Raw genomic sequence first — 11766 nt, forward strand, 5'->3', positions numbered from 1 at the left:
AACATTTTTCATCTTGATCTTTGGGATAAAAGCTATTGCTAGTCAGTGTACTGTCCTTTTAACGCTTGGCATATATGAATGTGTGCCAATGACAGGGTTCCCTATTTCACTTGATTACCTCATTTACACATCTGCAAATTATATTCTACTGTGTGTGGAGGAGACAATGCGATCACCAGCATGGTCTCAACCTGAGATGACAACCGGACCAATGATATAACTCCTTTTAGAAATCAGAAAATGGAAATATAGATTCTTCAAATTCATATAGTGCTAATGAAAATATTAGTTTTTAACGATCATGTTTGGATTTCATGCTGTTTTCATCAGTAGCATTTCTCCTACCTCCTTGTTTTGCAGCTTTGTGTGTTGAATTAGTTAGTTTGTGTGTTTCCACCTGTTTGACGGAAAACAAATATAGCCTATACATTATGGGATTAGAGTTTATCATGAACAATGATAATTATACATAATGAAGTGTGCTTGACTGTACTGTATGTAAATGTGTCTAATTGACGTGAAATTATTTATGAAAAGCATTTATACAACAAAATACCACTGGAATGTGAAGCCAGATTCTGTTCTATGATGAGCGTCTCTCCCCTTTAACATTTGATGCATGGCCAAAACCATCTTTTTCATCCTTATTTAACAGTGCCCATCCCTTTTAGACTTCTTTTGCATAACCAATATTCCTTGTTGTGCCCTAAAGAATTTATCAAAAGTTTACAGCTTCATAGAATATGGGTGTTTGTTGGGTTAGTTCTTGCATACAGCTAGTGTGGTACATCAACACCTGTCTTAAGGTCTAGCCTATGATTTGAGCTGGTTTTGAGGTGTGTTATGGACATATTAGGGTGAATAGTATCCCCTAAAACCATATGCCTTCAAAATCATCACTCCAAAACAAAATCAATCCAAAACAAATTTTTATAACAAAATGTTTCCCAAATGCCCGTATAATTCCTGCTTTAATTCTTACATTTCTATGGATTTGGGACATGCTGAAAGGTTTGCAGTGTCCGACCAGACAACCCCCAACCCATCCTCAGCCTGGTTCCAAATGCATATATTCTCTTTATCTTATTACCAATGACCCTATATCAATGTCAACCAGAGTTTTCTAGTTAGTTCACTAAGGCACACTTCTGTAAGCAGGATATCCCAGACAAGGACAGGAACAGTCTACCCTATGGCTTCCACCCACTCTTCGCCTAAACCTCAAGCCATTCATTACTTTGTTTGACAATGCAATCCTGAAAGCACTTTGCCTTGTTATTCCTTTGTGTGAACATGTGAATGATAATTTGTTACAAAATGCTACAGATATGTGTATGATCATTCACAGTTTTGGAAAAACCTGCATCTGTCTTTCTGACATTAAAAGAAAAAAAAAATTAATGACGTTATACTTAATTCTATTTTATACAATGTTTGCTGCAGCCAATTGGTCTTGTCTTTCAGTATTGTGGCTTAGGGTTGTTTGTGTTCAATAAATTGCTATTGCTAAGTATTCACTGTTTCATTAGTGACTTATTACCATCATATGGAACCACATTTTTTTACTTCATTTACATTGCAAAAACAGAGTCTGACTGAGATAATGACATGGGAGTCACAAGGGAACATTTACTATAAGATTGTACATGATACTGAAATAGTTATTTCCCATCGACATACATTTTAAATAATGAAAATTGTTAATCTAATTTGATGGTCGTAAAAAAAAATGTCTAAACACTAAAAAGGAGGTGTGAGTTGGAGTGCATTTACAAAAAGATTAAATACATCAGATGTCCAAAGGATATGATCCTATCATCAGGTAGGTTCATCCATGTTCACACAGCCTTGCAGAGCTCTAAAAAGCTGTTTGCAGACTGACGCCATCACTATTCTTTTGTTTGTAGCCTTTAGTTCGAATGACTGTCACAGTCATTATCTCACGTTGCGGTCTATCAGATCAAATGTCATGAATACTGGCTGTTTACACCTGTTGAGTTAAATGTGTTGATCTTGTCTTCTGGTTTTTAAGCTAATTCACTCAAATACATCCATTGATTCAGCCCTCTCCCAGGTTGACTGCAATATTATCTTCAAATAAAGCTATGCAGAGCATGACGGAGCCCCCAGTCAACAGACCAAGGTTCTGCAGTAGAAAGCGAGTCAGGGGACCCATCGGACCCGGATCACCATGGAGCATCTCTGGCATCTATTGTGCACAGGAGACAGAATGTCACAGATCTTGTATAATTTCCCATTATAAACCTACACTAGCAATAACGACCAATAAGAGTTTGTAATCATTTACATGTAGTCATTTAGCAGACGCTCTTATCCAGAGCAACTTACAGTTAGTACAGGGACATTCCCCCAGGCAAGTAGGGTGAAGTGCCTTGCCCAAGGACACAACGTCAATTTGCACGGTCGGGAATCGAATGGGCAACCTTCTGATTAATAGCCCGATTCCCTAACCGCTCAGCCATTTGACCCCCCCCCCCCCCCCCCACATTTGTCTGTAGTTACCATGTCAGCGAGGGCCACATAGAGGAAAACTCCAGCAGTGAGGGTTAGGATCCAGGGAGAGTTGTGGCCCAGAAGAGTGCCTGTCAGCAGGCCAAGAAAGCCCAGCAGTGCCGATAAGAAACTGAAGAGAGCGAGCCTGCGTACAGGCCATCCCGCTCCTAGCAAAACAGCCAGGTCACCTGCGAGGCAGTCAAGACATGTTTTACTTTTACGTTTGAAAACACAAGACATTAGTTCATTTTAGGTCAGTCAAAGAACACTACAATTTTGTTGCAGTGTCATTGTATACCTAGCTCGTGAGGAAGCTCATGGCAGAACACAGCAATGGTGGTGCTCAGACCTCCAGTTAGACTATGAGAGAAAGCTGCACCTGAGAAACAGTGGAAAGAGGTAATTTTTGCTATTTTATAAATCCGTAGCAATGAAGGTACATTTTCCAGCAAGGTTTATTGTAGAAATGTCCTAATGTTGACCGTCTGAATACCAATTGCCAGTCCATCAGTAAGATTGTGAATCCCATCTCCCATGACCACCATCCAAACCAAGCTTCCTATCCCAGGATGCTCCTGGTCAGGCAGGCTGTGTGAGTGGCCATGATGGCTGTGCTCAGAAGGTTGAGTTTGCTCTGGGACACTGAGACCTGAAGAGCACAATAGAGTATGGGAAGTGAATATGCTGAGGGATGAGAGTTATAGAAAAGGTCAATTGATTTTAAAATATGACAAAGTTATTCAAATCCATTTGTCCAGTACATTGACTCACTATTCAGGGGACTAAGCTCCCTCTCTGGATCAATATCGATGTTCCCCTTCCTTTTTTTACTGGATATCTGATGAGATATCACACATGAGAGACAGGTACAACTTGAAAGCCATGTATGGATTATCATGTCACTCATTCCACTGACCTTGTAGTGGTTCAGTAGTCCCAGAATGCTTTCAATAATGAAGAGGAGGTAGAGTCCTCCCAACACGCTCAGGCCCTTCAGTATGGGGTCCCACTCATCAGAATGGGGTGTTGTATTGGCCTATAGAGCAAACAACCTACAGTCATGCACAATGCTCACTCTGTATCCATCGCACAGATATTTACATATTGTGGCTCTGTCTATAATCAACACCAAATTTTATCAAATGCAGTTCCTTCTGACTGGACAGACACATCTGACAGCACAGTTTGCTGGTACTCACATGAGGGAGGAGATGCAGCAGGGCGTCCCCACACAGTGTCCCCACAGCCATAGCAGCCATTGGGCAAAGAAGGGTGCGTAGATGGGAGGGAGGCAGAAGCGGCACCAGGCTTAAAGCCAGGAAAGATGGGAGACTGATCAGAACCAGAGCCAAGGAGCTCCAACCCAAAGCTGCAGTGTAGACAGAGAAGAGCCAAATACATTTAAATACAGAAAACATTTGCAGACATTGGTTGCCTTCTTTTCTGTATAAATTGTGGCTGTAACTCTGTGAATTTACCTTTGAGAAATGTCACATTACTGTCTGTCTGGGTTACATTGGTGTCCGAGTGGTGTATACAAACTCTGCTGTCTATCTGGTACAGAAGGGCCGGGCACAGGAAGCTGAAGTGTGCAGGGGTGATGTGGGATGCCCTCCCCAGACCAAAATTCCACAAAAGCTGAGTGACATTCAGACACTGTCATAGGAAAAGGGTGAGTGTAAGATTTAGAGGAGATGCATTTTATAAAACTTGTACTGTATACTGCATGGTGATTAGTTGTGAGTCTTGAGATTTGGGTTGTTATTCATTAACAGAGATAAAAAACATATGTGTGACTCTTTGAACCAAGTGTGAACTTTAAACAGTTTTATTGAGTATTGAGACAATGGTAAGTGATAACTTTTGGAATATGTTGACGCTGAACTGTTGGTAGTAACTACTCACGTTCCCATGGAAGTGTGTCTGGGTAGAGTGATTAGACACCAGTGATTCAAGCTGTTCATTTCTTGTGGTAGATGCAGGGTTTGAGTGTGACCATGGATCTTCCATCACTCTGTCAGAGGTGGTACTCTCCTTAGATCCATCAAGATCCAGTCTCCCAGACAGTGGACTACTTTACAGGGAGATGAGGTGGTTGTAAGATAAAATAAGATGAGAGGACACTTTTTATAGGAGCATTTTGTATGTACATGCTCCTTGTGAAATTGTATTGGTACAAATATAACTCTTTCTTACCTGGCTATGTTTGCAAATGGAAATGAAGAATTCAAATTTGAGATAGGGATGTTGCGACCCTGGTTAAGGCTGTGTGAGTGAGGCTGAGAGGAGTCTAATGTATTTTGCTTCAGTCCATGGTGGCTGATCTCCAAAACACTGACCTCCCCTAGCCCAAGGCTGCCAAGTAACTTCTGCAGCCCTCCATATGATAGAGTTCCATTCTCTCCATACTGCTTGAACAATCGATGCAAGTAGTAGCCCTAAATAACAGACACAAATTATAATAATAATAAATGTATAATCATTCTTGTTGTGCATTATTTAAGGTTTAAATTAGTTTGAAATAGTATGAAGCATCAAACAGATGAGAAATATGTTATATTCCACACAATGTTCATACCTGTTCCTCAAAAGCTGCTTGGAAATGCTCAGAACTTGTCACCTCGTGTTGGCTTCCATTTAAATTATTTTCCACGATATTATCCTGTGGTTGTATATCCATGACATGACTGATTTCCCCTGCTTCAACCTCAAGCAATGCCACACAGATGTACGTTGCAATGGTCAGCATAAAGCAGATCCTTGAGAGGGAAAACAATTCAATAAAATGCACATTTGGTGAACAACAGTGCAGGTCGAACAAGCAATTAAAATAGCAGGTCAAATATCTGATTTTACACAAGACGTGTCAAATATAAATATAGCCTATTTTTGAATTGCTCACATAATCCAAAGCTTGGAAAACAATTCGGTCTTGTCAAGGGAAGAGCTATCGGTGTGTGTAGCCTACTTGCTTTGAGATTGTATGACTGAAGGTTGAAGAGCTTTAAAGAAACCAGATAAGAACATTGATCAATCGATTACTTTTTTTGCTGATTTTGTACTGATGTTGAATGTTAGTATGCTCACTACAAAAGTTTTCAATTTATTTCAAGGGGAAACGTGTAAAAAAAAAGTATGTTAACTTAACGTTAATATACATTGTCAGCAAGCAATATATAGTCATGGTCTATCACCAGTGTGTGTGTGTGTGTGTGTGTGTGTGTGTGTGTGTGTGTGTGTGTGCGTGCGTGCGTGTGTGTGTGTGCGTGTGTGCGTTTGCTCTACTTGCTTGCTTGTTCACGGCACGTGTGTATTTTCGGAGCGGTTGTGTGCGCGCGCCTGAGCGAATGACTGAATGTTCACGTTTAAATTAAGATGCCCTGTCATATTTCATTTATTTGCTGTCTGCCATAACTTCACCAGAATAATAGTAATTTCATTTTTAGCGATACATAATTTTGGTATTGGAGTTAATCGGTACCCTTTGCCTATCCACAATGTACAGGCCTGCCAGTCAGAGTCAGTCGTACTAAGAGCTGACATGCTTACGTCGACATTACCTTGTTTGCGTGGGGTAGCAACCAGCACATAGAATGTGATGTTGCTTGCTTCCAGGCAAGGGACGTGGCTAGCTATCTGGCTAGCTAGCCTAGCTTGGTTTAAATGTATATTAGCCATAAGGGCAGGAATGTTTAACTATAGCTAGCCTGAGTGCCACAGTCCAATTCAGTAATCGGAACAATAGGGCAACACAATTAAGTAAGTGTTCATATTGGCTTGTACTGCATTTAGAAGATGTGACTAGCGTTAGCTAGCTAGCTATCAGTTGCTAACGTTAGCTAGTTAGCTAGCCATACCCGGTAGTTGTTAATGTAGCTAGCCAGCACAGCGTAGCTTCTTAGCCAGAGAGGCGTTCGCTTAATCGTTTTCTATGATGCCAGCTGCATTTAAAACAATTACGTTACGTTTTGAATATCCAGTTTCTCAGACGAGGGGCAATAGCTGTGTGTAAACTACACAGCCATTTAGGCTAGCTAAGTCTAATGTGTTACTCCTCTCCCTCGACAGGCTGGCCCAGTTCATGGTTGTAGCTAATTAGACTTTCAGTTCCATATATGTTTAGTTCGTAAATCTGAAATATTTGTGCTTTTCAATTCGACACTGCATATTTTTTATGTAGCAAGCTATGTTAAATAACAATCAAACCTTACATCTTAGCTAAATGAGCTCACCATTTCAAACGGACATCAACCTATCTTCCTTGTGGAATCTAACGTTAGACGGCTTGCCATACTTTAATTAGACACTGCCCAAGACGAATATAATATCTTAAGACTGTATGTAAATACTATATTGCACTATTGACTGTTCAACACTGCAGTGTTACAGGGAAGTGTGCTGCCAAAAGAAGGCATAGGTCTGCGAGAACCTTGTTCTGTGATTGGAAATGTGACATGAGTAATAGATCTACCTCACTTTGGAGTAATCTGATCTAGCCGGTTTCTGTATCTACAGCTTTCCACTTTTTGATTTTGGATTTGCTTTAGGATTGAAATGATAACGGATCAAACAGCATTGCTTCCTGCCTCCCACTCTTGCAGCAGACTGTTACAGTAAATGGAGGCCCTTTTTCTTTGGATGGTTGTAATTAGGCCTTAGGGTACTCCCCCACATAATGCAATCACAATCCTTATTTGGTTTTAAGGTTTATTATTTCGGACACTCACAATGCTAATGGATTCAGATTAGTGAAAGTGATAGTGGCCTAATGCATTTTTGGCTACTCTACCATAAGTGTATTTGACAAAACCCCTCCCTGGATTCATTTCTTATTGATGGAGAGATGCTGTTGTGTTGATGCTGATGTTTTTCTATTTCACTAACCAGTTTCTCATCCATATCAAGAAACAATGCATGTTATGGTCCAAGGAGACAGCTCAAGAGCAAAGATGAGAGCAACATTTTTGTGAGGTAACTGGCCTACACCCTTTATATTTACTTTGATGATTTAACTATACATTAACTCTTTCTGTCTCTGGATTTATTACTTCAATAATATCCGACAATGTGGGGATTCAGAAAAGGTATTTTGTCACTCAACAGGCCATATTGTTCTACAGGGATAGGAGGTTTTCAGTAATGTGCCATGGGGTACGACGTCACCAGGTTTCAAGGGGAGGTGGATGAAGACCTGCTGTGTCCCATCTGTAGTGGAGTTCTTGAGGAGCCAGTGCAGGTAAGTGCCCTCATTACACCAATTTACTTTCTAGTTATTGTAGAGGCTCAACCTCTACAATGAATCCCTTTTACATTTTCCTTGTACAGTGTGTTTAACCTTTTCTGTTTCTCTCATTTTAATTGGATCTATAGGCCCCTCACTGTGAGCATGCCTTCTGCAATGCCTGTATCACTCAGTGGTTTGCCCAGCAGCAGATCTGCCCTGTGGATCGCACTGTGGTGACACTTGCTCACCTCCGACCAGTTCCTCGCATCATGCGCAACATGCTGTCCAAGCTCCAGATTGGGTGTGACAACGCAGGATTCGGCTGTACAGCCACACTGCGGCTCGACCAGCTGCAGTCCCACCTGAAGGACTGTGAGCATAATCCCAAAAGGCCTGTCAACTGTGAGGAAGGCTGTGGGTGAGTCGCTTAAACACCATGTCTGGCATCGATGCCATGAGACAGTCCTAGCAGACGAACACCACACACAAAAATACCTAAAAAGAGTTGTAGTGGAGTACTGTTACATAAATCATTCATTCCAAAAAGCATCATTTCCCACGCAGACTTGAGATGCCGAAAGACGAGATGCCAAACCACAATTGCATCAAGCACTTGCGTAGCGTGGTGCAGCAGCAGCACACCAAGATTTCTGAACTGGAGAAGACTGCTGCAGAGCACAAGCACCAGCTAGGGGAACAAGTAAGCACATGAGAACAACTCATTCAACTGACACTGATAATATATACCGTATTTCTTCGAATAAACGCAGCCCTCGAATAAACGCCACCCTCGAATAAACGCAGCCCTCGAATAAACGCCACCCTCGAATAAACGCCGCCCTCGAATAAACGCAGCCCTCGAATAAACGCAGCCCTCGAATAAACGGCGTACCAAAAATGAACGTTGTGTAATAAACGCTGCCCTCGAATAAACGCCGCACCCAAAAAAAATCTGAAAACGGTTATTTAATTGGTTAAATTCAACCCCAGTATTTATTACACATGTACATAACTTTTTGCACAGCTTTCTGTTTGAAAGCTAACGTGTATAAACGTTAAGGCATTCTGCTTCAGATTTCTACACAATGTAGAACACCTGTATTTGAGACAGTTGTACTGCCAACGCACACCTAATTGATAGCCAATGAGAAAGGGAGTTGCCGCACTCATAGAAAAAGAATAGACAAGGAGCAAATGAAACCTGCGTTTTTAGCTGCATGATTCATTTGTCACAATGTCGGCAACAAAGTTGTCTATGGCTGCACTGCAGCTACAATTCCCGAAATCTCTCTTACTATTTAAACGCCGCCCTCGAATAAACGCTGCACCAAAAATGAACGTTATTTAATAAACACTGGAGCGTTTATTCAAAGAAATACATTACCTTGAATACTGTATTTCAATAGCATGCAGGTAAATTCCCTGAATCCCATCTTCTTATGGCTTCTTATGTGCTACTATATGTCTCTCACCTTCAGTTGTAATGCCACCTTGAATGTCTGTCCTAAATTATGGTGTCTAAACTCCTTAAATATGAAAGGGGCAGTGGGCACATAAAAGACAAAGGAAGCTGAGTGACCTAATACATGTTTGTATGTACATGTCTCAAATCTGAAAATACTAGCTAGTCTTTTAGATCACTTTTAGAGTTAAAAAGGAAAGAGACATAAGCAAGCAAACATACACATATATAATGTATAATCTATACATTATATATAATATCTTATGGAGCAGATGAGGAGTCATACTCTTGTATCTTTCTAGCAACACTCCTCCAGCTTAGTCATTGATTACTTAAGCAAAATAAATCCCTCACTGAGATGATATACATGCATAGTAGCTTCTGTTCTTCCAAGGGTCAGGGTTCTGATGTTTGTGTGTTTTATTATTTCAGAAGCGTGACATCCAGCTGCTGAAAGCATACATGCGAGCAATCCGCAGTGCAAACCCCAATCTGCAAAACTTGGAAGAGAGCATAGAGTACAATGAGATTCTCGAGTGAGTGTCCATCCCTCCCTCTTCTCCCTTTGTCTCGGACTTGAGCAGATTTACAGTTTTGGGGCTATTGTAAAGAATGATTTAGGAAGTTATTAGTATACTAAGTACTATCGTTGTCCATCTTGCCAACAGGTGGGTGAACTCGATGCAGCCTGCGAGAGTGACACGCTGGGGTGGGATGATCTCCACCCCGGATGCTGTTCTACAGGCGGTCATCAAACGATCCCTCATCGACAGTGGCTGTCCTTTGTCCATTGTCAACGACCTGATTGAGAATGCCCACGAGCGCAACTGGCCGCAGGGTCTGGCCACACTGGAGACGCGACAGATGAACCGGCGCTACTACGAGAACTACGTGGCCAAGCGTATACCAGGGAAGCAGGCAGTGGTGGTGATGGCCTGTGAGAACCAACACATGGGAGAGGACATGATTCTGGAGCCTGGTCTGGTCATGATCTTTGCCCATGGAGTAGAGGAGATCTTGTAACTACAGTTATTAGGAGGGTCCACCATGACAAAGGACTATGAATGCTTTTGTTCAGGGACAATGAAGTGTGACACCTTAAAAATATATATGTAGAATGTTTCTCTCACTATTTTACAGTGACAGCTAACATGCAAATTCTTGTCTCTACATATGAAGGAGCATAAAAGAACCCTAAAATGAGATCACAAGAGCTTGACATTTTTGCCTTAATGGGACATTTACAAGAAATAACCTGAACTGTCATGATAACATAAGTATAAATGTAATCTTATTTACATTCCATTTGCTGATTCTTGGTCTCCCTGTTTGGTGTCCTCTATTGTGTAAACACTTGTAAAAACAAATACTATATTGAATATAAATATTATGTTGCTATTCAGACTGTAAATATATTTACTTGGTTATGGCCAGGAGTCAGAACAGTGGTATTTTATGCTGCAGTAAATTGTTTCTTGTAAAAAAAGATTACATGTTGAGGCAGTGCTTATCATTTAGATTGCCATTGTGTGCCATGTTATTTATTTTTTATGTGACACCTTGCTTGAAGATACTTCTAGATTTAAATAGATGGCAATTGAATTAATTGAGAAAGATTGTTACTGGTTTTGCTTACAAGTTTTCTTTATCTTCAGTTGTATATAGTAAACATGAAGTCGGGTCCAATTAAACTGTTCAAATTGAAGTTGAATATTTTGAATTTATATGTGTCATTTCACAAATAATGGTTGACGTGATTAGATGCACAAAGATTCTTATTATGTTATTTGATGAGAAATGAAATTCTGACATGTTTCATTACCAAATATTTGTGTCTGAGAGCTTTGAATGCCTTTAAAGGAACAATATATGAGGGACTGGCTCTAACTAAAAACATGCAGGGCGATACCAATAAGTTCATTAGAGCCTGACTGATATGCTGAGATGCATGTGAAAAATGTTGTCTTCCACAAAGATCTCTCTACACATTGGCTTATTGAGAGAAGGATGGAAGATGTGCTCCACCGTTAGGCCTATGCATTACTCGATTGTTGACATACAGAAACATTGTTGCTAAAATTGAACATTGGAAATCGAGATATATTTGGATTGTAAATCTTTGTATGCATTGTATACGTTTTCAGTCTCATAAATGGTTTTGTTTTCAGTCAACTTGTTTTTGTTTGTGTCTTTCTTTTGTGCTGTGCTGTGCAACAAAGAAAGTAATAAATAACAAACTTCTTGAAATGAAATGTCACTCTTATTTTGTTTTTTTGGCATTGGGCATTCAGATACATTTTATGTTAATGTTTGTGAATTTCACATCAGGCTTAACATGGCCCATTTTACATTCCATATGATATGGTATTCTTGCTTATACATTGTTTTTGAACTAAAAAGGACTTAAGGTTGGGAAGTGTAACCGCTCTGTACCAGTCCAGAAATCCCCCATAACTGTAATTCCACCACATCCTGTCACCAGGGTGGTTATAATGATTGATGGGGTAAGTGCATAATAAGGAAAAACAGCTGATCTTAACTCTACAGCTTACACAGCCAATGTGCT

General features: G+C 40.4%; 2 protein-coding genes across 4 annotated transcripts; one reads left to right on the plus strand and one right to left on the minus strand.

Annotated features, from left to right (window-relative positions):
- Positions 1–1651: 1651 nt before the first annotated feature.
- slc39a5 (solute carrier family 39 member 5) lies at positions 1652–6775 on the minus strand. Its single transcript, XM_067240766.1, has 13 exons — positions 6747–6775; positions 5417–5516; positions 5093–5273; positions 4711–4952; positions 4420–4585; positions 3993–4170; positions 3714–3883; positions 3431–3550; positions 3286–3352; positions 3008–3163; positions 2813–2893; positions 2524–2702; positions 1652–2209 (listed from the first exon to the last, which is right to left on the minus strand). Coding segments are annotated over exons 2-13 (1692 nt in total). The 5' UTR covers positions 5419–5516; positions 6747–6775; the 3' UTR covers positions 1652–2059.
- On the plus strand, positions 6139–11425 carry rnf41 (ring finger protein 41). Of its 3 annotated transcripts, none has more exons than XM_067240770.1 (7): positions 6139–6273; positions 7402–7485; positions 7618–7750; positions 7885–8156; positions 8303–8438; positions 9633–9736; positions 9869–11425. In XM_067240770.1, exons 3-7 carry the CDS (start codon positions 7661–7663, stop codon positions 10221–10223), a joined length of 957 nt encoding a protein of 318 aa, XP_067096871.1. In that variant the 5' UTR covers positions 6139–6273; positions 7402–7485; positions 7618–7660; the 3' UTR covers positions 10224–11425. The 3 variants fall into 3 exon arrangements, with proteins under 3 accessions (XP_067096871.1, XP_067096869.1, XP_067096870.1); XM_067240768.1 differs by having other exon boundaries at positions 7635–7750; XM_067240769.1 differs by having other exon boundaries at positions 7420–7485; positions 7635–7750.
- Positions 11426–11766: the final 341 nt, after the last annotated feature.

Source organism: Osmerus mordax, chromosome 7, assembly GCF_038355195.1.
Source record: "Osmerus mordax isolate fOsmMor3 chromosome 7, fOsmMor3.pri, whole genome shotgun sequence".
Classification (NCBI taxonomy): Eukaryota; Metazoa; Chordata; class Actinopteri; order Osmeriformes; family Osmeridae; genus Osmerus; species Osmerus mordax.

Excerpts from the sequence above, each read along its gene's own strand:
- rnf41 (XM_067240770.1), top strand. The coding sequence starts at position 7,661 with ATGGGGTACGACGTCACCAGGTTTCAAGGGGAGGTGGATGAAGACCTG. Across the intron at positions 7,751-7,884 it reads TTCTTGAGGAGCCAGTGCAG|GCCCCTCACTGTGAGCATGC; the intron begins GTAAGTGCCCTC and ends TTGGATCTATAG. Across the intron at positions 8,439-9,632 it reads AGCACCAGCTAGGGGAACAA|AAGCGTGACATCCAGCTGCT; the intron begins GTAAGCACATGA and ends TTATTATTTCAG.
- slc39a5 (XM_067240766.1), bottom strand. Across the intron at positions 4,953-5,092 it reads AAGCAGCTTTTGAGGAACAG|GGCTACTACTTGCATCGATT; the intron begins GTATGAACATTG and ends TCTGTTATTTAG. Across the intron at positions 3,551-3,713 it reads TGCTGCATCTCCTCCCTCAT|GCCAATACAACACCCCATTC; the intron begins GTGAGTACCAGC and ends TTTGCTCTATAG.